This window comes from Malurus melanocephalus, unplaced genomic scaffold (genome assembly GCF_030028575.1).
Source record: "Malurus melanocephalus ecotype Western Australia unplaced genomic scaffold, MMel_1.1 scaffold_51, whole genome shotgun sequence".
NCBI lineage: Eukaryota > Metazoa > Chordata > Aves > Passeriformes > Maluridae > Malurus > Malurus melanocephalus.
Genome location: NW_026623283.1, coordinates 1,272,216 through 1,296,814, shown reverse-complemented (window position 1 = coordinate 1,296,814; position 24,599 = coordinate 1,272,216). Strand labels below are relative to the sequence as shown.

The following is a 24,599-nucleotide window of genomic DNA, read 5'->3' as shown; positions in this document are numbered from 1 at the left end:
GTGATTATTGCCACCCTCTCTTCCTTCAATGAGAGTTAATGTGCTGAAGTGTCTTGTTCAAGTAGAATTTTGGGTTAGGTTTTTCTGTTTACATTAAAATATGTAGGTCAAGGAAAGCAAGATCAAAGGCATGTGCTTTACTTACAGAGCAAAATGTGATTTGTGTTAGTACTCTGTTCCTTGGAAAGCATGTCTCACAGTCAAGGTCTGGACCTGAGGCTGTGGTGCTGTGGTGCAGAAGTTTCTCTGTRTTGCTCAGCAGTGACTCTCAGACTTCTTGAGCTGGAAGACTGCTCTCACTTCTCTGCATTTCATGAAGAATACTCATCACTTGGCATGTCACTGCAGGTTTTAAAGGCTTAATATGTTCCCATGTAACAGCTATGAACCGTCGAATCTGACTTTGGTAAAAACAACCTGTAAATCACATCTGTAGACAGAAATCAGTTTGTCAAAAGAGAATGGAAATGCTCATGGCTCYCATTTTGGAGTTTTATGCTTGCTGGTTGGTTTCCCTATTTTTTTAGCTCTTGGAAGACGAGGAAAAAGATGTTTGACTTGACTTGGAAATTCTTTGAGCAAGTMGTACAGAGTAAAAAGAGTTACCCTAGTTCAAAAGTGTTACAGGTATAGGCCTTTAGTTGTAAAGTCCTACACTTGGACAAGCATCTCATTTTATGATTGGTTTTGGCCATATGAATTATTGCAAGCTTCCCTCTATTAAGCATGCATGTCAGGGCTTTTTGAAACTAGGTGGCCACTGTGGTTCTTGAGAGGCTGCTTATGATACATAGCAGATCAGACTGGCATTGGGCAGGGCTTTTTTAACACATGACTTTTRCCAAGTTGCACACTGGACATCCACCTATCAGTTGATAAAACCACAGGTTTAGCTCAACAGAAATGAAAAAGTAGACAATATTTTTTAATGTCCATAAATAATCTTACACAGAAAATCTGGCCCAGAACCAGTTACAGTTTTTCATTCTCTCAGATTCTTTGGCCTAGTAAGCCAAGAGGTGTCAAGAGTAGTAATTTGTGAGACTCCTAAATAATGTKGTCTCAGGGGGCCCTTTTATAAACTAGAGTATCTCATTTACAGCTTGATTTAAAGTATATAAAGACCATGCCCCATAATGCGATTGGGATGTTCCAGTGGTTCACAAGCAATTAATCTGAAATTTCACAATTGTTTTATCAAAAATGTATGGTATCAAGTAGTCCCATTTCAGTCCTTCTGAAATTAACAGATTAGCACATCACAAGGATTTACCTTCTTTCTTAGTCAATACCACAGCTACAATCTGTTGTCTCTCTCAATACAAAATTATTGCTATTCCTAYATCTATTATGCTAGTTAATGAAATGCAAATCAAACCAGGCCTCCCAGAGGCATCAGAAAGAACTGGGATTCCTTTCCATTTGCATTGCTATCTCAGCAGTAACCTTTCTATTGTCACAAGTCCTTTTGGCTCATTGAAAAGTCTTCATTTTCACTATCTGTATTTTGGTATACTGTCATCTTCAGTCATTAGTTAATAAAATCATTGCTTAAAAGTTAGGTTCCCAAATTATGGTTGATTTTGGTGCAGTTTAAAAAAAAAAAACTATTGGTGTGACTGGAGCCCATTGAACCAACACAGAGCCATCATGCCCTAAGCAGTCTGTCATCTAAAGAATGCAAAAAGAACTATGTCATGTCATATATTTTTTTAAAGAAGAAGTTACTAGAATGGGAGAGAAAAATCTCAAAGGAGGCCACATCTCAAGAAATGCTGAACAACATCACTATATTTCAGCTAACTTGTATTGCTTTCACTAATGCTGAGACAATCCAGTGAGACACTATGTTAAAATGAACTCTGTAGAAACAGGAGTTATTTCTAAAAAGCTGTTGGAAAAGTRCTTTATTCTTGCTGTAGTTTATTGAGTATTTGTTTAGACAAAATTCAATTGGTTTCACTGGAAGGGTTTTTTGAGAAAAGATTTCTGGTTTGAATAAAAATGTCAAACAGTGAAGAAGATGTAAAGTGATCCTTCAAGGCATGAAAAGATGACTAGGTTCTTGAGAATGGAAATAGCAGAGTGTTTACACTTGCACGCTAGGAGGGTTTTTTACTTCATGTTTGCTTCCTTGAAGTTGGTCCTGTGAAAGTCTTGTTCAGATTAATAGGTTCACTGGCAAGACTGATCTCTAAAAAGATAATTTCCCATGATTAAGCTTCTTAATAATTTTTATGATGACACTATTATTAKAGCTTTCCTTATTTAAAATACCAAGAGAAATATTTTAATTCTAATTTATCTAGACTGAAAAAAGCCTTTAAGGAAGGTTCTGCGGTCCACTTTGCCTTTACTTTCCAAACGTGCATTTCCCACTGTTACCAGTGAATGTCACATTAATGATAGAGTGGCTGAAAAGTGTCACAGCTGTCTTGCATGAAGTACAGAAGGAAAAAATGAGCTAAACTTCCCAAGAAATACCAGCAACTTCACTGCAGGTTCATGGTTTAGCAGCAGTATAACGCATTTGCTGAAAGCCCTTAAAATCAGTCTTGTTGGCTGGTATATTTAGAAAGTGTTATCATGAGGTTTGCATGATATGCCTCCTAGCTCTGTGTTGCATCAAATAACTTTTTTCAGGCTTTAGTATTTCACATATGTCATGTGTTTGCACACTTTATTTATAAATGTTCTTGGGGAACAAATGACCAGAAGATCTGAATATTTCACATTCAGGCATTTATCCTCATCACACCTCTCTTAGAATATTGTTAGTTATTTTTATGTGGCTTTCAGATGAGGTATTYAGGTTATATCAGTTGTCAATTTATAGAAATTAGAGCATAAATCACAACTGAAAATAGTATAAGGTCCACAAGGATCATTATGACAGTAGTTTTTAGGATGAAATGCGTGTTCAGAATGCAGATATATAATGTACTTTATTTTCCAACATTTTTTTTAAATCCTAGTGACTGACTTYATAAGTACTAATCCCCTGACTTTTTCTTACTCGTCACTTTGTGTCTAGGTGAGGTGGTTTTTTCACCACCTCCAGTACAAGTGTGCCTACAAAGTACTGCCATGCTCTAGACTAACAGTTTGAAAGGCCTCAGAAGGCTTTGAATTCAACTACTCTGTTATCCTATCTAGCACAGGACTCCTTGCTCTGTGGAGGTGAGCTTTGTGTGAGTTTGGCTCAGACATATGTCACAGACAAGTGTGTTGTCAGGATCTCAGGATACCAAGAGATGATTCTTCATTCCAGTGGTTAATCACTTGCAGTGATAAAAACACCCCTTGCTGTGATAAGCTGTTCACATTAGTGGTTCAAACTTTTTCTGTGTTTTCCTTCTTGATGAAAATAATTACAAAGGTAGCTTGTCTTTCAGGCATTTTAGAGCAATTAATTCCACTACTACTTTTCATTTATTAATACATCTGTTTTCTTCCTAATACCTCTGCTTCCCTTCGTTTACACAAATGAGAAACCGTTTTGTTTTTCTTTGAAGCATTTACAGCTTGAAAAAAAACCTTATCTTTTTCACTGTCTTTAATACTTTGCCTGGGAGCCCTGTGATAGAAACACTTTGGTTTATCTGATCCACTTAGTAGTTTTTTTAAACCACAGACCTTAAAAAATACATCCTTGTACAACTACATTACCCCTTTTTTTTCTGCCATTCTATTTTAAAATAAAAGTGAAGTCTGACTATATGTCTGTCAGTTTCTGAGAGCAGAAAGAAGCCCTTTGTTTAACCTCTTACATATCATCAGTTGTCGAATCTCATTCCGTAGCTGACCAAGTCAGTCATCTGTTGTCTTTTTCATAGTGTCTTTCTCAATTCCCCGGCACTGGATTACTGTGTTGGATTTTAAGACTTCCAATCATTGCACATGACTGATCTCTAAAATTCCTTAATATGCTTTTTGAAATCTAGCTAATACCAGATGCAATACTTTTGTGAATCTGTGCTCACTTTCTTCAGTAAATTTTTGTATCATATACTGCTGCATGAGTAAAACTGGCATTTCAATAAATGCAGTATTGCTCTGCTCTTGTTACTGAAATGTTTGCTTTAAAAGCACATGGCTGAGAGGCAGTACCTACATGCCTCCTGTTGATTCTCAAGCAAGCAGAGTTTTGTTGTTTCTWTTTCTGAAGCCATGCCTATATCTTAGGTAGCTCAGCTCAGCAGGTGAACTGCTGCCCTCTAAGATAGGTTCTTCTTGATCTGTCCAAGTTCTACAGAAGAAACACTGACATTATCAGCACCTTGGCAATTACCTTCCCTCATTGGTAGTCAGACCAGATCCAGTCCTATTCAAGTAAATTTTTTCAATGTCAGAATCTGAGCTGATAATCCCTCTTAGGGAATTCACAAAGGAAATCTGAAGGGAAATGCTAGAGCTGTCCACTGACATCCTTATTAGCAGCTCTCTTGTGGTGATGGATTATGAAGATGGTTTATTATGCTTTGATGCATGAACTGTCACRATCTCCGTAAGATGGCAGTATTTTTTCTTTCTGCCATTAATGAACAGATCACAGAGAGAATAAGCTCCGTTTTGGTATTTCCTCAGGCTAGATTGTAATCTAAATTGACTGTGGTCATTGCAGTGGCACTGGAGTCTTTCCAATGTCCTGTGAACTTCATTAGTTCTGCTTTTAGGTGTGTTCTGGGCAAGCTTGACCTGAGTCAAGATGTCTTCATTTTATCAAGGGGTCAGATGGCTTATGGGGAATATGTCTCATTTCCTGGTCCTGAAATCATGAGGCTAATATGCTAAGTATGAAAAATGTGAATTCGGTGGGTTGACCATATAATTTCTCGGGGTTAATAACCTCTGCCATAAGTGTCAAAATAGATACCTGCAAGACATCAATAGTCATCMCTTGGATGGTGCTTGGGAACACAATGGACATTCAACCCTTGGCATCTGTCGGAAGGAGTTTGCCATCTGTTTCAGAATATCAGTATCAGTTTCTCAAAATTAGTAACTCTGCTACTTCCCAGTCTTGACCTTTCTGTTGGTTTATAGACTCTGGCTACTTCAGTGAAGTAGAATATATACCATCAATAGACTAGATGGGCTGAGTCTTCTAGAGACACATCTATAAACTGCACAGAATAGCCTTCTGTGTTATTTTTAGGAAAGTTCGTTCACAGCTATTGGCAAAGTCATCCCTTGGGGAGAACAGCTTCCAGYTCCCTTAACTTCCTTCTGACATATTGATGACCAATTTCTAAATGTAATTAATTTAGAAAACAGACTTCTCCAGAGTCTGGTTCTCTATCTGATTCTCCATCCTTTTCTGTCATGCTCCCACATGGAGCATGGGTCTGGTCAAATACCTCGCTATGTCTGCAGGGAATTGGAATAACATCTTTATGGTAGTTTTACTGATCATTACTGTCAGAGAATCTCCTTGCTRTGCATGACAAAATGTGATTTTTTTCCTGAGCTTTTGAAAGCTTTATGACTTGTATTGATAAATCACACGTGGTAGAATACGGATGTGTTCTAGCTCTGTTGGAATTGACATCCCCACCTGGCTTCAAGAAATACACTAGTTTACCACAAAACAGTCTCCATCACTATCCAGTCAGTAGTGCCCCAAAGTTTGTGATCCTGCATGGTGAATAGATTTGCCAAAAGATCCTTTACAAAGGGGACGGGGAACTCTGTGGCRCACCTTGGGAACAGAGGGTACATCCATGCAAGTGACGTAGTGTCAAGCTTCCTTAGGTCTTATACMGGCACCTGGAGATCAACACATATGGAAAGAAAGCTCTGAAGTTGTAACWAATCCCTAGGTCACTTGGGGACAGCAGCAGGCAGCAGTTACACAAGCCATTTTCTCCAATGAACTGAGCCTAGTTGGACTAGGGTGCATGTACTCACAATTGCTACAAGTCTGTGGCAGTGAAAGGCTATAATTAGTTTGTCTTCACCTGGATTCCTTCCTGTCATCTGTCATGAGGATGGCCTGATATTATTAAACTGTTAGGTGTATATAACCTCTTTCATGCTAAAGTGTGATTTATGACTAAATGGGAAACTGACATAAGGTATATTAATAACTTCTTTTAAGACACTGGATGAAAATACACCTTTGCAAAGCATAGATGAGTTAGTTATCCTTGTCACATGTTGTCATATGCCTGCAATAAATACGCTATAAAACTACAATGTACAGCAGGGTATATCCCAGCCTTTGGAATTCATTCATTCAACCAAWCCTGTTTAGCTTCAGACCTTCACTTAAAAGTTTGGTATCTTCTGAACCTTTTTTTTTTTTTTTAAGATGATAGAGAAAAATTTGTATTTGGGAAAGCAGAATAGCTGGGATTCTTCTATTGAGGAGTTACACAGGAGTGGAAAGAGAGTATCTGAGCCTTTGACCACAAGAGTTTACAGCAGATGGTTACAGGACCTATGGATAGGTTTCTCTTCAAATTAAATGAAATTCTGGTTATCGGCATATATCCATGTAGCTTTTTTAAGAGCTTTTTCATTTTTGATGGTCAATTTTTAACAGTCATTAGAATTTGTAGTGAGATATATAATTAGGATATTTGTCCTTGGAAAAGCTATATCTGCCAKCCCTATTCATACTTTAGACAATAAAACTGAACTCTCTAACTGACTTTTAAACAAAATCTGTTGTATTATGCAATTTCAACAAGAAAATTACATAACATTTCATGCTGTGTGCTTAGCTAAATTACTTCTTTTCACTCATCTGAATACAAAAATGAGGCTATTACTGAGGTTAGGAGTACCTTCATCTTCATGGCTGTGCTCTAATTCCCATAACTTGAAAGAGGCTGGTAGGTCATCATAAATGTATTTTCTTTATGATACATGATATATAAATATACGTAATTAAGGTATTCTCTATGTATATTATGTATATATAAATATACATAAATGAGGTCTATAAATAGACCATTTCTTTACTCAGTGGTACCCAGAGACAGTATGGTCCCTCTTTCAAGGAAAAAAAATCAGAAACAAATACAGCAATGAATATTTCAATTTCAGACAGTTTTGAGGAAATATCAGAGAGAAAGAAAATAAGATCTCAGAGGTCTTTCTCACCTCTCACATGTTAGCAGCCTAAACTAATACACTGCCAGCCCTTGTCATTCACACTGCCTTTGCAATCTTGGTTTCTATTTCTTGAATACATTTCTAACAGTACAACTTCCAAAGCAAAAGTGTTTGCCATATAGTGTTTCAGCAGCACTGTTAGATGAGATACATGCTGGTTACACAGAGATTGTTCACTAAGAAAAAAATAAAAAAAAAAGCAAAAAAAGAATCAGTATTATCTGTTTGAAGCAAATAATTGTGTGATTGCATCACTAGGACCATGGCAGTACATATTTTCATCAAAGTACTTTCAAATAAGCTCTTAGTAGTGATATCCTCTATTTGTTTTTGTTGTTGTTGTTGTTAATTGTTAGAGAATGTCTCAAGAATGAGATTCTTAAAATACAGTCTGTTTCAGGACCATCTGTCCAACAGCTTTTGAATATCTGCAACATGAATTGTGTGGTGGAATAGATGATTAAACCCAACGGAAAGAAAAGCAATTATTTTTAACTTGCATGTTTTATTGTGCTGGCTATTACCATATGTAAGGAAACAGCATACAACTGGGTTTGATACAGCTATTTTCTGGAAAAAAAATGTRTGCAATGTGTGTGATTTTCAGATTCATCCAAAATATCTGCTTTGAGGGCTTTTCATGGTCTCCCATAACCCACTGGAATAATTGGGTTTTTAATCAGAAGAGAATTAGAAGACCATGAAAATTATTGTTTTCAAAAACTGCCTAAAAGAAAAAAATATATGTTCAAATTGAATGTTTAGGTATGCATCTAAGCAGTTTTGAAAACCATCTTGTCAAATACTTTTTTATCTCTCCAATACAGCAAGAGAAAATAGGCAGAATGGAGTATAATGCTTACAACCCAATGTGAAATAAAGCTTTAAGCAGAGGAGAATCTCCATGCAAAGAGTGGTGGAAAATAAATTAGCTACTGAACTCGCTAATAGGAATAAGTGCTTATATGTTCCAAAGAATGCTTAGAAATGAATCTGGAAAAAGAGAAGGCTGGAGGGTTCAGGCTGTTGTCTGTTGAGCCAAAATTAATGATATACTAGCAGATTAGTTTGCATTTCATTGGCTTCACAGGGTAAAATTGTAATAAGCTTTGTGTCTTTCTTCAGAATGTTATAGGGAAATTTTCAAGTAAGTGCCTGGGCATTTTTTGTGTGTACAACAAGTTTATGCTYCCTTGGAGTTCTGCAGCTGTAAAGYCCTGCTTAAAATTTGGACATWATAGACAAGAGCTTTTSTAAAGTGAAGTTAACCCATTCAGGGAAGAAAATTATTTAAAGTGGGAAAAAATGTAAAATGACTTCTCATGTAGAAAAAAARGTGGTGTAAAAGCTAAGATTTGTAGAATGGTAAAATTAATACCTAGGAAAAATTACATCTATTGTGTACCAAGTGCCATGACTGTGATTAAATGACTGGATCTCTTTCTCAGAGTAGGTCCTTCCAATACAGTCAATACTGMGCAAGTGCTCAGCTTATTAGAAAATGTAGTAGATCACTTGAAGCTGCATAAATATTGAAACGAAATCAGTCTGCACAACCAAGCTGTAAATTTGAAGTTCCATTATATAATAATTTGTAAACACTAAGTCATAAGATCATTATGGTTTGGCGTTACATTGCCTCACAATAAACACAGTGAGTTTTTTCACATTCCTACCCATATTATTTGAGTACCTTACCAGTCCCTTACCAGAACCTACTGTTCCTAGCATCCCAAAGAGAGGCCTGGAATRTGAAAAATAATCATGTTCTTTACCTTCTTTCAGATTTCCAGGCTTTTGGTCTGAAGAAAGGGATGTTCTTCAAYCCAGATCCTTATCTGAAGATTTCCATCCAGCCTGGAAAACATAGCATCTTCCCAGCACTTCCTCATCATGGACAGGAGAAAAGATCTAAGATCATTTGTAACACCGTTAACCCAATCTGGCAAGGAGAGGTAAGCAACTTGAGACTGAGCTGAGACTTTTCTTAAAACATGGACATTACTCTAGTACTATCTCAGTTTTTTCTCTTTTTTTTTTTAAATTCCTTTCTTGGCTAAACAGTTGTTGACCTAACTGTGCTTGATGTATTTCATGACTACGTGTCTCTGTGCAAAAGGCTTAATTAGCTACAAAAATGAGTGATACATTAAAACCTTCAGTATGGGTTTACTCCATCAGTGTAATTTATGAAGTTGTTAATTATTGAATGCAGACATAAAACAGAATTGAAAAATAACTTGCATAGCATGAAAGGCTGCTGCTAAATTGTCATAGCGTTCTTACACAGAGAGGAGACATTATATAAAGCAGAACAAGTATAGCATGCAAATAAAGACAASCAATGTGATTGAAAAGCATCAGTGGCAATATAGATCAAAGGCAACTTTGGCACGTTTGGCCATCACCTTGAAGCAATAGTCTCTAGTCTGCTTCTTTTTGTTGGAAGGACTTGTACGTATTAATGAGATCTGAGAGTTCAATTGCTGCCTGCTGTTTTTAAATTACATGCGAAATGGCAATAGGCAGCAAAGAATAAGGAATCTCGTTGGAATTAAAGRAGCCTGACATACTGGGTGTGATTTACTGGCGTGCTCTGTCACRTCAATATTGCCAGTACAGGAAGGAGTAAAAGTAAATAAATGTGCTGCATGGATTTATTCAAATTAAAATGCAAATTGTAAAGTAGTTTGGGGATATTTAGGTCAAACTCTGTAGACATGGAGTTGTGAGTGGGCAAAAAGACAGCAGAARTGGCATTGAATGCTCCTACCTGTAGACACTAGCTGCCACATGAGGTTATGTGACGGGGTGGGGAGGTTGTATGACTGAGGGAACAATCTTGAAATTAGTCAGAGAAAGAGGCTGCCTAGCATGACTTAATTTAGGACACTGTTATGAAGCATCCACCAAGTCATAACTCCTCTGTGGAGCCAGGCATCAGATGTTATCTGGTTGAGAGGTCGCAGGTCCAGTTGAGGACATGGTCAAGCTAGAATTGACATGGAGGATCRGGCACTTGGCAGAGACCTTTCAGTGAAGTGCATAAGATGCAGACCTAGAGGGGAGCAGGCACGAAGGGGAAACTTGCTGTGTGTGTGTGTGTGATGCTCAGTACATAGGAATGTGGCCCTGATAAAATGTCATGGGTGTCTTCTCCTCAGGCCGTGCCAAACGGCTGAGTTTGTGGGCTGACATTTCTGTTCCAAGGGAATTTGGTGGTGAGAAAAGGGGAAACAATGAAGTGGCCTAATTATGGACATGGGAAAGCAAAAGAGCACAGCTGGCTCCCGGCTTTGCTGCTCAGCCCCCAGGTTTTCTTRGTTGCGTGCAAGCATGCTGCTTCTCCTTCTGTTGTTAGCCCATGAGTAGCAAAGGAGTGTAAAAGAGCCAAGCTATGATTCAGCACATTCTCCTTCTGCCTTCTCCTCAGCTGAGATTGAGRTGTTTGACTGTGTGCATTTGTGCTGCTGTCTGTGCAATCAGCCCATCTGAACTCTGTTTTGTTACTGGAAAGCTGCATTGGTTTCTGCTGCACATAGACCTGATTTTCTTCAACTGTATGCCTTTATGGGACAAGGAGSAAGACTGAAAGCTGTTGGTGAATCGTGATGGTAGTCATTCTTCTGTTCACCCTTTTCACTAATGGATGTGAATATATGAAGTGACAAAATACTGAGGACTCGTATTCATTTAATGAAGAGTATCAATCACAAGTTGTTTTTGCAAAAGCAGATTTTAGGCAATGTAGMATTTCAGAAGGGTCATTCTTTTCATGGATTCTCTGTCACTCCTTGTGAATAGAAGGGAGATATTCCTTTTTTTTTTCAATTGAACGACCTATTTGATTTGTGTTGGATGCTGAATTTGAAAAAATCTGTAATAGGGAAGTAAAATTATCGAAATATCTGCATATTAGGACCTTTATGTGTTCTTGATTACTCTTGAGCAAATTCAGAAGTGAGAATGTAAATTCAGTTTTGTAGGGCTTCAGCACCAAAAGTCCTACAGACTAAAAGATTATTGATTTACTTACATTAATTTGCTCTGGTATTCTTTCTCATATCTTTACCAGGTTGTTCTGTTTGTATAGTAGCCACCTGCATTATACAAACACTCTGGGAGTACCATGGTATCTCAGGCAAATTTTCATCTGTCTTATGTAGTATTTATGATCATCATTTCACAGTCTGTTCAGATGCTGTTCAGCACAAGTTATCGTGACACAAAGCTATTCTTCCATTGCTGTGATTTGCAGTACTTTGTACAAGGGGACATAAGGAAATGGAAATTTCTTACACGTGAGGAGCAGGAAGTGACAATTTGACTCTGCATAGAGGTGAAAGAGCCCTCATTCTGAGAATTGTTCACTGAGACAAGTTAGAGCCCAGGTGGTATCTACTTCAAATTTTGTGTACATCTAGTAGAATTGAGAAGGGTGGATGTTGATCATTGTTCTCCTAATAYTGATACTAGATAAATAGGGACACTATTCCCATATTGTTTCATATTGAAATAAATGTGTCTTCTGTCACAATGTTTGTAAAAAACTCCTTTAAGAAGATTTAATTTTTCAGAAATCAGTGAAGCRATAGACAGTTCTGACAAGTAATAGATCACAGGAACAAAGCAAARTGGTTTAAAAAGTAGTTCACATGCCTCCAACTGGATAGGAAATTCTCTCTATGTCTTTGCAGATAAAGTACTTTAGAATTCTGGACTTCCCCATAGACATGTTTATGGTATTTCTTCTTAACTATGGCAGCTTAAGCAGACTGTTTCCTCRATTTTTGTTTTATTTACTGGTGAGTGGAAAGAAAGCCCTGAGGAATGACCAAGGAGGTGGCTATAAAAATTGGCAGATGCAACCATTCAGCATATTTAAAGTGGTATGAAATCTCATCTGTTAAAGGACCCATTGAATTTCCACTCCAGTAATCTAACTCTGGGGAAGTAGATTGCCTTATAGTGGGAGCTCGCTACTAKGTTAAAAACAATCTCAACTTCCTGCATCTTCATGCCTTGTTTCTTTGCCTAAGCTTTTACAAACTGTTTTAACACTGTTAAATTATAGCTGAGACAAAAGGGTGTTTGGGATGGCTGCCTTATCACTCTGAAGACAGCCACATTTCACTGGTGAATTAATTGGTGTGCATGAGCAGAAAGCAAGAGCACTTAGCAAATAGTATGTCAGATGTGATACACAGATTGACAGTATTTTCAGCATTTTCATGTAGCTCATGCTCTCTGCACTTCAGATATCACACAACCTTTCCAAAAAATTGCACCTGAATAATTTCTCACATAAGATGTCCCTTGAGATTAACAACGCAAAGTCAGAAGAAGAAAGCACTCAGGGGCTTGAAGAGSAGCAGGAGGTGGTTTGGGGAGAGATGGCCTCTGTAGTGCAGGCCATCATCAGTGACAGAAGCATTGAGTTTGGATGCTGCTGGCAGGAATGCCAAGATGCAGCTGACTGTCTGACTGATGATCTGTGACTGCTTTTCTTAATGCACAGTTATAACTTGGGCACTGATTCTGTGATCCTGAATGCTGAACTGCTGTGTGATAGACCACTCAGCAGTTCTGGGACTGAAAAACACATTGCCAAAGTTGTCTGATCTGGTAAGGGGTTTATGTTAGCTCTCTGCCTYTCTAGAGAATTTATGTTGTCTGCTACAATGGATGCCACATGATGTAGCACAGATTTAGGGGGTTACTTGAGCAAAGTAACACATGCAGGGGTTACTTGAGCAAAGCTGAGTCTCTCCAGAGCAGAGTAAAACCACTGAGGATGTTTTAATATATTTGAATCCACAGTATGAATTTCAAACTGSGTTGTATTTTATTTGATTTTGATCTAATATCTAGAACACTAGGATGCTGTCCTACCATGTCCTCKGGTAATCATTCTGTAATTTCAACAGAAGTCCAAAATAAATGCAACAGAAACATCACACTGAYTGAACTCCTTATTGTTTAACCTGGAGAATCTTTTCCCCCTTCTACCAGCAGATATGAAGGGATATGCCGCAGAAACTTGGAAGCCTTCACAGCTAAGCATAAAAACAATATATAGGTAAAGTGAAATCCAGATTCTGAATTTAGTATGAGTTTTGCCAAAGGTGTCGGCAGGAATGAGTAAAGGCTTGTGGTGGTAGCTTCACTGTATGACATTTCTTAACACATGTCCAGGTAAGGAGTAAAACATTGTTTGTCTACACAGACAATCTGTAGCTTCACAGCTGCAGATTTTTAATATCTGTTGATGATTGAAGTGTGATAGCCCAAGACAACTTTAGCTTCTTCAGGAATGGGTTATGGTGTGAAAAATCATCTAGATTTTCTTTAATATGTTAYTCTTCTAGAATTGCATTTTACTTGCAACTTCTGCATCTGGAAGATTATCAGTCTTGCTAACTTTGTATACTAGKGCTGATGAGAGTCTTCAAATATTTTCAGTCTTTGCTGTGCTAATAAATTCATAGATAATTCTGAGATGAATCTGAGGGAGAAACCCAGAAAGCCAGTTTGCTGAAGGCCCTGTCCAGCTTTGAAGGAGTTCAATAGAAAGGATTGAATCAGTCTTTAGAAAGCCAGCATGTATTTATGTGTACCACCTTTAAGGTAGGGAAAAAATTCCTGACAATTGTGCCATGCCAGAATAAACAACTGCATTGGATTTGTCCCCGTGCCATCACTGCTGTGTTCCAGCAGTCTCACAGTAGGCATAGGCATATCCCCACTCTTGGCAATAGTGGAGCTCTGCTCTTGGCACTACTCACTGCATTATTTTTTCTTCTCACTAAGGAGTACTGTAGAAAGTTTAAGAAACTGGAATTCTTGATGAGCTTATCCAGCTGTTAGTGTAAGTAGTGTTGTGTGAGAAGGTAGTGACATGTGAGGAGGTTTTTGAGTGGAGAACAGAGTAATAGAGACGGAGAGTGGTGTGTGCGTTATGACTGTTTTTCACTGGAGTGTCTGAAACAAAAAAACCACTAATGAAATACTCAGCTGAAAGAATAAATTTATCTTTATCTATCAAATGTAATTCACAGCCTTTTAAGATTTACTTCTGCTTGTATCTTCCCTGTACATGATGGATATAATTTTTAATTCTATTACTTATTTAACTCCAGATCAGGAGTCCAATTCTTCCTGTCACYAGTGTATTAATTTATCTACCTTTTATGGCACAGACTTTATTATACTGTCTACCAATTATTATAGTGACTGTTTTTAAAGAATTTGACTTGCCCATAACTTGTCTAATTGGTGCTAATGGACATACTCTGTTCATTTTAACAACTTCCTTGATAGTGCTGTTGAATCGCTGGAATCCATCTGTATTCAGAGATGCAAGCAAGTTTGGTTAAAATAAAACATGGAAATTAATCATCACCACCATCAGTAGCTGGCTTTCTATGAAAACTATTCCAAGCTCTGGAAGTTGTTCTGTTGTGTTATAAATGGATACAGATGCATTCTGCCAGATTAGCATTAGTATGGGCCTTTGTTCTTTACCTCATATGTGGTGCATTAAGGCCTCCCCAAGATCTCTTCRCATTAATTGATTTAATCATCTGTGTCTGTAAAACCATTTCTGGTTCTGGGTTTAGAAGCAAACAGGCACTGAAAAGTAGGTTACTGTCTGAAACTTTTTCAGTGATGTTTACTACAGTGTTTTCTGATCATGCATKAAAATGCCAGCAGTAATGTAAAATCAGATTTACATTTAGATCATTGAGATGGTGTAAGAGTATGAATGTCTCCGCTGATTCTAGGTAGCTTTGATTCTGATGTCTGTGAGAGTGAATCTGCAGGAGGCAGCTGTGTAAAGTCTGTGTAAATGAGAGGAGAATCCTAATCAGCTATTAGGATTGGACTCTGATTAGAGCCCAAAGTCATGATACGCTGCTTAATCCAAGATTTAATATGTTAATACGTTGCTATGATTTTCTTTATCATGCCACTTTTGCTCTTTCCTCTCCCTCCACTTCTGTATTTCTATGGAAATCATTAATTATAGCTTGTTGATTTTTTTGTGTCTGACAAAATACCAGCTAGAACTTTTCCACTGGCAGGGGCATTTTAAAGATGAGCCTGATACTGATTCTACAGTGTCTAATAGGATATGCTGTAATGCTGCAGCTCTTCTCTTAGTAAGGAATTAAAAGATCTCTCTCCTGTCCTACTCTCTCTTTGCACTAAGTGTGTGGGAACAAAGCAATCATTGAATCTCTTGCCTCTGCAACAAGAGACRGGCATTGACAAATGACTGAAGAAGTGGGGAAAATAGAGAGATGTAATGGCTTTGCATCTCAAGTAAGTCTGTTTCCTCCTAGTCATCATAATTCCTGAGAGATGCAATCACACTTAAAAAGGAAATAATTGAAGAATACSTTGGGAAAATAATTCATATACTAACTTGTTCTGTTGATCATGGTTCTTAACAATTCTCTAGGTCCATTTGTAACAGTATTTGCATTCCATTCAAGAGATCAATTTCAAAGCAAATCTCCTGCTCTCCCCGCCAAGGACACTGCTTGTCAGTCGTGTGTGAACTCAATTACTCTGAGCAGAAGGGAAGYGAACAGATGTGCTTCAGGAGTGCACCGACTGCTTTTCAGACAATAAATGGGAGTTCAGTCCAGGGCACCAGCCTGGAGTCACTTAATAATAAAATCCTTGCAACATGTCTGGATGTGATAATCAGGTGCACAGCACCAGCTGCTTTGGTCTCCAGATCCACTCACATTGTACCATGTCTTCCTAATGCAGACATGGCCAAGATATTCCAGAGGTAAGGAAACATCAACCTCCAGAAGGCCTTCTTTCTGCAGCTGCAACAAGTGCTATTTTTCTCCAGTATACCAGGGATCTTCAATCATTCCTTGTGTTCAGACTTGCTGATTGTTAACTTCTTTTTAGGAATACATCTGACCAATGACCATTTCTAACAGTCCTAATAAACATTTCTCTTTTCCAAAGCCTCTAAATTTGGAGGTTTTACAATCTAGTATTCTTCTAGATACAAGGGCAGCTGGTTCACTACCTTGTCCTTTCAGTGGAGAACCTCCTCATCCTTCCTRTAAAGGAGAGCCTTTGCATCCCTAGCTGGTAAGGATCAGATATTGCATTGGCAAGGTGGGGTCGATAGCTCTTTCTAGGTCCAGACCTTCTGTGAGAAACAGGTTATTCCTAATGGCATTTCATTCTCTTGAGGCAATCTGCCATCTCCTCTGTGAAGTGTGCTGTTTTATGTATCATCTCAGGTTCTCAGAGTCTCTTTGTGCCCAGGTTGGTGTGATATTCAGGGCAATCCACTGTGCTGATGCAACATTGTAGGTTGGGCTACGATGCTGGCTTTGCTACTGGCTTGGGCTAATCACAGAATASAGACTCAACTTCTTTCTTCAATGAAAGGATTTCATCTATTCCATCAGTATGTTGCCTGTGTTAAAACTTCATGTTAGTTATGTTGAATAAGACCATAAAACACAGTCCTTTCTCTTCCAGATAGGATAGTAGAGGCCAGGCAGGATAGTAAAAGCCAAGGCTTTKAACAGTTCAGCGCAATCAGTATTTTGTGGCTAAGGTACAGGGTCTGGCACTTGTCAGAGAAGATGGTGAAGGATGAGAGGGAAACTAGGACTTGTTGGCGATTTGCTTCCACATCCAAAGATTATATTCCAATCATTAAATATCACAAGAAACATGTTTTCAATAGTGATTGGGGATTTTTGAAAAAGCATTTGTAAGGTGTTTTGTTGGGGTCCATTTTTTCAGAGGGCCAGATGCCTATTTGTTCTACAAACAAGGATTCCTTTTGGCTTTTCAGCATGGATGGCATGAGCCTGAGGAACCTACAGTCAGAAATTGCCTTAAGAAAATCCTGCCCAACAGGAATTAAACTAGATGAGAGCAACAACAGGAGTAAGTGCTTAGATAATGGAAAACTGAATTATATAAAATTATCACTGTTTTGCAAGCTGTGTCCAAACCCATTTGGGTTTGAACTCATCAAAAGTGAGTTCACTTTTGATCCCAAACTGCAGTTGCCTCCACATGGCAAAGCCTTTGAGCTCTGCCACAGGACACTTCTGGTCTTAAAGGCTTAATTGTGTTTCAAAATGCTGCTGGTTTTATGCATTAGAACACCATCCTAGAGGAAACATTTGAGAACTGTGATCATGGACCATGGTCTGGTCCCAGGGCAGTCTTGTGCATCCCAAAATGCAGTGGGTTGGCAGGTAATGAAATCAGAACAGAATTGGATTTTACAATCTTTCTGGAATGTCCTGGTGTTTGTATGTCTTGTGGTACAGGCTGTTCAAGGGAAAAGGGGCATTTTCTTTGGCTGATTCCAATACATCTTGCTCCTTCAGTCCATACTTTTAGCTCAGGTGCTGATTATTGCTCTGGAAAAGGTCAATATGTTTCTTGTGCAAGGAAGGAGCTGTCAGGCTTGGTTCCACATGATACTATGAAAATAAATTTCCATGCAGATTCTGATTTGCTTCAGAGTTGCTCCCGAAGACAATGTATTATTGACATTGGAAGATTCAGATCATTAAACCTGCATTTTACTTTTCATCTGTGGACAGTTCACTTTTTTACCTGTGTATCTGCATGCTYCACTCCACAGAGACTTTTTTACAATGTAGGAGTCAGCAGCACAATAGGGGAGAATTCATTAAATGGCAAATTGTTCTATGTTACAGTAATTCAAAAGTTAATTCCCCTCTTCTGCTTTCAAGTGTCATGAAGTGGCAGTTACTCAAGGTTTTTAGCAGGTGAAAAAGCAATAGTAAGACAACTTATGTTTTAAGGCAACTTTTAGTATACATGGAGAATTCAGGTTCTCCCATTCGGTGTGTTTATCTTAATTGGTAACCCATTGCAAAGATGTAAAAGAAAACAGGAAAATAACACTTTAGCTCTTGTTTCAGTTGTATTTCTCCGATTATTTGTATTTTTTTCAGGGTGTGATTAACAGAATGTCCCACTCATGTTGGTTTTACTTGAATCTGTTTAAACCAAGCATCTCTGAATTTGATCATGATTCAATAGAGCAAATCATTTAGGGCTTTAACTCCAGGCCTTGATAACCCAGAGAATGATTCTGTTGTGAAGATTGGTTTTGGCAGTGGGAAAGCTAAGAGAAGCTAGAAAAATCCTTTCATCCATCTCAATATTCACTTACTACTGAAGCTGTCTTCCAGATCAATACTGACCTCTCAGGTGAACAGTGGTTTGACAGTTTTCCTACTGTTGTGCACCACAGCAGGGATGTGCTTTTTTGATGGATGATATTCTAGTAGCAGCAGATGTTTGGAAAAATTATTGTGACCTGTGTCACCAGYTCCATGCCTGTACTGTATTTAGACAATCTAGGAGAAAGCAAGGCCAAGTTACCTTTTTTTCTTTTTCACTATTATTTTTAAATTGAGCTTTGGGACATCTAGACAGCTCCAGGTGCCCTAATGTTCCCATGCTTGTTCCTATAACCTGGAATATCACTCTCCTTGTTCCTACCCCAGATTTGCATGCACACAGTCTCAAAAAGCTTACTGAAACATTACTTACAAATAAATAGATATTCTTATGACCAGACCAGCTGAGGCAGCAGTCAACACATTTCAATGCACTTGATAACAGCAGCCATTTTAGATAGTGCTGTTCCTGTTTTTCCCAGTGTTGTGACAGTAGCCTATGCCATGGTTTACCTTCTGGTTGAGCTCTTGCTGAGGCTGTGGTGTGAACCAAGTTAAGAGACTGATCCAGATAAATAGTATTTTCAGAGTTTTTCCTGTTTCAGTTGGGGCAGAGATGAACAAGAAACAGAGATGTTTCAAAACAATGTATTGGAAAAGTGTATCTGGAAAGAATGATCGTGTATCCTTCAYCTCACTTAGATCATCAGGTCACCATGCTGAGGTGTGTCTCATAGTTGACGTACTCTGTGTTGCTGTGGCCCAGSCACCTGACTAATGTTCTGTGCCCTTCCTTTATTTCAGCAATTCAGCTTTGTCTCCCTGCCCACGGATGTCCTGGAAATAGAAGTTAAAGACAAATTTGCAAAGAGCCGACCGATCATCAAACGTTTTCTGGGAAAACTCTCTATGCCGGTTCAGCGCCTCTTGGAGAGACATGCCATAGGGTAAATTTTGCTGCTTACATTGTTTATCTAGTCTGTTGCTGTTCTGAAGTCTCTGGTGATTTATCATTATTGTGATATAATGATGTTGAAGGGAAGTTATTAAACTGACAGTTGTCTGATAAATGGTGTTGGTCTTAATTAGAATTTATAGGACTTTGGGCCAGACAGAAGTCCCTCTATAACCCTATGCATAGCATTTTAAAAAGTGAGAGCTGGCATTTAGGAAAGAAGATTTCTTTTGTGTATGATGGCTGCGACTTTGGAGAGTGAAATATTTTCAATTGAATATTCTTTAAATGTTATCCGCAGGCTGTTTTCATATTTCAGGGAGTTACCTATGGGCTAAAATCATGCCAGATCTGTTCCTCCTCTTTTTAACTTCTGGAAAGGGGAAATTATTAAAAAATAYATGTGGCATGTTGTAACTAATGCTTTCTGACCCTACCCTGCTGCCAAGGAACAACCTTGAGCTCACAAGCGCTGCCCTGCTTCCCCATTGCATGAAAGTCCTGGAAAAGTGTATGCTGCCAAAATAACACAAACCAATTTAAGGAAGGTGGATAGTAATCAGACAAAGCCAAAAAGTTGGCTTTAAGCCTATAATGTTAAGACCTTGAAGAGCAAGGGAGAAAAAGTCATCTTCTGAGGAAAACATATGCAATGCAGTTTCCAAGAAGTCATTTCTGAAAATTGGATCTCAATTCAGCAGAACAGTGGGAATATGAGCTTATTGGAAGTGTTTTTGAACAGCTGGTTCAGAAACCGGCTGTGATATTGACAGCTGAATCTAMCAGAAGGGACTAAGCTACCTCCCTGTTTCTCAAGTAAAGAAGATAGAGTAGCATTTTAGAAACCAGATGGATAAGAACAGCTTGGGGAAGGTAGAACCCTGTAGCTGGTATCACTGGCTTTCCTCTGTATGAGAAGATTTCTCATCATCTTCTGACTGTAACTTCCTATTTTRCTTCCTTGTTGTAAATACTGTCTATCTAAAGATATCCTTTGCCAAGAGAGTGCCTCCAACCTGCACTAGATCTGGCTCAGTGTTAATACCCTAGTGGCATTTAAATCTCAGGCAAGCTCAGTGRGAAATATACAGACGAGTTCAGAGAGGTCATACGCAAATCTTGAGATCATCTGAAATAAGTTTCTGATGCATGTGAAACTATTCTAGCAAGTATATTTGGCCCAACTGGAAGTGAACTATGTTTCTTCAAAATATGTATAAATATTWCTATTTAGTGAACTCGTTACACTCMAAAAATTCTTTGCAAAGATTGATTCAGCATCATTGTGGGCAGCTGAGAAGTTAATCTCTTCTATAGTTTCATTCTGTTCTGAGGGGTGGATGAAGTGTGGCAAAGGGAGGGACCTGCACAAGGACAGAATGGAGTCATTGATCAACCTTGTCAGGAAGGTGTTCTACTGATATTTCAGCTTCATAGAGGTAAGAGGGGTGGAAAGAGATGAAGAGCAGTCACTCAGCCAGTTTAGAGAGAGAAGGTGGTACGCGGGGACTGGCCTGCACAGGGTTTTAGAAACAAGAACAGGAAAGCTGAGTTTTATGCACATGGTGAAAGGAAGAAAATGCAGAAATGCAACGCTCTACGAAAAGGTAGATGGTAGATCTGCAGGGAAGCAAAGTCTTGTTACAATAGCTRAAGTGGGAGTTGTTTGCTTCCCATGTCAATATTTTCATACCCATACTGCAGAAGTTTCATTCCCACCGTTCTCTCTATATTTATACATATGTGCTTGTGTATGCCAGCAGCCTGTCTTACTCACTCACTCCGCTGTTCCATTGTAAATGAAGACATTCTCCTCTCCTCTGCCATTCGTTCTCTCATATGCAGGTCAACATGCCTTCATGGCTGGGAATGAATAGCCTCTATGTATTTTGTTATGTATTTTTGTAGGACACAGGTTTATCTATGCACAGTAGACATTGGGTTATAGTCTATTGTGACAATATTTGTTTTCTTTCAGGGACAGGGTTGTAAGCTACACTCTGGGTCGCAGACTTCCTACAGATCATGTCAGTGGCCAGCTGCAGTTCCGATTTGAGATAACTTCTTCCATCCATCCAGGTAATTCTCAGTCTTAACCCATCATTTACCTAGATTTCTAGAACTTTTTTTTTTTTGTTTGCATTCTTTCTCTTCAGAAATCTGAATTCATTCCTGGCTGCTCTGGGACTTTAGGTACAGTAATGAGCAAAGGGAAGTGCATAAAGTTCCCCATCACAGGATGTATCGTGAGTCACAATTTCTTCCCTTTTTCCCCTTAGGATAGAGCTASTGATGTCTCATATTCCTCTGTTCTTGGCTGATCCAAATACTCCACCACATCACTGGGAGACAAGAGAGTGGAAAACTAAAGTCTCTTCTGCTTCTTTATCACCTGCCCTAGTGGAAGTGCTGTGTGGGCTGATATTTGTAGAGTCATCTGCATTTGAGCACWTCATAAGTAAAAATGGAGACTGTAATAGTAAAGATGATTAGAAACTTTTTCAATCTGATTATTTTTAATGAAAAAGTAAAACAAAAAATAATTCCATGTTCCATTTCTTCCCTCCCATGTAGGTTGGTTTTGGTCCATGTTCTCTTGTAGTTATTTGGAAGTGACCATCATGATTGTCTAAGGCTGAGCCTTGGTTTTCGTGTCACAGTCTCAATAGCATTTCTTGGGGAGTGTTTGCTTTGGGGGTTCTCTGCCCTCTCTGCTACATTTTGTCAAGCCAACAGCAGCTACATTAGTGGCTGGAAATCATTGCTTTCCCCTTGCTGGAAAAATTTCTATCTTTTGACTATTTGGATGGCATGAAAGAGCCTGGGTTGTTTGTCATCTGAGAGGAGGTGGTATAGATGAGGATCACATCAAGGGCTATTTTGGGGAAAATTTTCACCTTTCGGGGTGGAAAACACAGTTTTTTACATTTTCTCTCGTGGAGTCTTGCCAGCTTCAGCATGACAAGAAGAATGTCATTAAAATCTCAGAGAAGATATCCCCAATTCCCATATTATTTCTTGTGATGCTAGTTTGGCTCAAAGAGGAGTTTCAAGAGGGTGTTACCTTCAGGTTATGCTGCAAGGAGGCAGGGTGCTGCATACTGATTACCGCCATGAGTAAACCCATGATTAAATCCACCGTACAAAGACTGCCTAGCAAAAAAACCTCAGCACTTCTTGATAGTTGTTCAGTTGCCCACTCATTTCACACTGTAATTTATGCTTTTAATTCTTTCAGGTTGCTGTGGATGCTTATGCCCCCACAGCCAACCCTCTGATTCAGTCAACACTTCTTGTTGAAAGAGTAAGTGATTTCTTTTCCTGTTTCATACAGATGATGAAGAGGTCTCCATTAGTGCAGATCCTGAGCCAGCTGACCTCCGGGAAAGCCCTGTGAACAACCCCACAGAGGAAAGCCTCGGTGAGCCTCCATGCATCAACACAGTGACCTCAGAAAGTGCAGCTCCAGAACAGCTAAATGGATACAGTGTGAACAGTGTCGATAGCCCAGGGGCTGTCAAACCACCTGGGGAAGTCAACCAGAGCAGCTTAAATGAAGAGCTGGCAGGAGATGGTGAGGTTGATGCGGTGCCAGTCCCCGAACCCTCGGAATCCATCCCAGGAGAAGTGCTGCCTTCTTTGAGTACTACGGACCTCATGGAGCAGTCGGATATGATGGCTTGCATGTCTCCTCCTGAGACCGAAGTTAGGGAAAATAAAGTCAATTCTGGTGTTGAGGGAGATGGTGGAGTCTTGACCAGCATAGAAACAGTAGATATTGATGAGGTGAGTGCAGATGTGCATACTGGCAAGGACCTAGAGAAGAGTCAGGAAGAAGAAGGGGCTTCAGCCCAGGASGACGAAGACAACAAGCTACAACTGAGGACCACAGCAAAGAGGAAAAATAGGCCATGCTCCCTGCCTGTGTCTGAACTTGAGACAGTCATAGCTTCAGCTTGTGGTGAGCCAGAGACCCCTCGCACACACTACATACGGATCCACAACCTGCTCCACAGTCTGCCCTCAGCACAGATGAGTAGTGATGGGGAGGAAGAGCAAGATGGTGGCAATGGCGGGGAGAACGATGAGGAGTCTACTGTCAAGGAGGTGTTGGATAAGGAGGTGGTCAGCGAGAGTGAGACTGTGGCAGCAGAGCCTCCTCCAGAAAATGAGGCTGAAGAGAACTTCAGCCAGAGCACGGTGCCTCCAGGGACCTTGGATGAGCAACTCTCCGACTTGAATGATGGGCTGTTGGATGGGGAACCTCCCAGGACAGGAAGTGAGAGCGAGTCAAGCTCCAGGCCACATGGTGACAACGAATGTGAGGCGTGTGACACCTCTTGCTACAGCTCCTCTTGCTACAGCACCTCCTGCTACAGCACCTCTTGTTACAGCACTTCATGCTACAGCACCTCCTGCTACGACAGTAACAATCGCTTCTCCAGCCACACGCGCTTCTCCTCCGTCGACAGCGCTAAGATTTCTGAGAGCACAGTCTTTTCCTCACAGGATGATGATGAGGAGGAGAACAGTGCTTTTGAGTCAGTGCCAGATTCAGTGCAGAGCCCTGAGCTGGACAGGGAGCAAGTGGATGGCTCCTCCCAGTGGCCAGATGAACTAGTAGCTCATGGTGGGAATCCACAGAGAGCCACAGAGGGTCTAGACACCCCAGTAGCAGGTCCAAGCAGCAGAAGAGAAGGTTAGATCCTGAGAATTGATGCACTGGGCAACCCTGATTATCTAGATGTCACAGAAGGCATCAGATAATTGAGGTTTCAGATAGCTTGTGGTTTATTTCTTACAAACTCGGGGGCTGTGAGCCGGGCCAGATATYAGGGAGGGTTGGATAATTGAGCCTGTCCTTAAAGATCCCAGCAAAACCAACTAAATCAGGTAGGGATCTGTATATATGGATTACTGTAGATATACATGCATCATTATAAAATCAAGATTAGCTACTGTAGTTATGTGGAAGATCAGCATTATCACATCCACCAACTCATTCCTTTTTTCCTGGGATTTTTCCATATCACATATCTGATGTGCTGCCATGTCTCTCATAGTCAGTGAGAGGGACCAGCTTGTGCTTGTCAGAGGGCAGATATACTGATTTGCACCAAATAAAGGTCTGGGACAGTTTCTGTAAATGTTTGTGAGCCATACATAATCACAAGCTGTTACAAACAGTTTTCTAGTCCCATTTGTTCCAATTCCCCAAGTATCAAACAAATGTACCTTAGACGTMACAGATCATAGGGTAACTCAACAGAGATTTATATTTTTTCTAAAATACTTTAGAAATTTAA

At 39.4% G+C, this 24,599-nt stretch overlaps 1 protein-coding gene across 5 annotated transcripts in view; it reads left to right on the top strand.

Annotated features, from left to right (window-relative positions):
* The window catches only part of HECW1 (HECT, C2 and WW domain containing E3 ubiquitin protein ligase 1), a 250,690-nt gene that overhangs the window by 155,576 nt on the left and 70,515 nt on the right, over positions 1-24,599 (top strand). For all 5 annotated transcript variants that reach the window (XM_057365334.1, XM_057365332.1, XM_057365336.1 and 2 more), the window contains 4 exons: positions 8,908-9,077; positions 19,143-19,285; positions 21,272-21,372; positions 22,628-23,992. In XM_057365334.1, the coding sequence (XP_057221317.1) occupies positions 8,908-9,077; positions 19,143-19,285; positions 21,272-21,372; positions 22,628-23,992 (1,779 nt within the window). The remainder of the gene's footprint in view (positions 1-8,907; positions 9,078-19,142; positions 19,286-21,271; positions 21,373-22,627; positions 23,993-24,599) is intronic.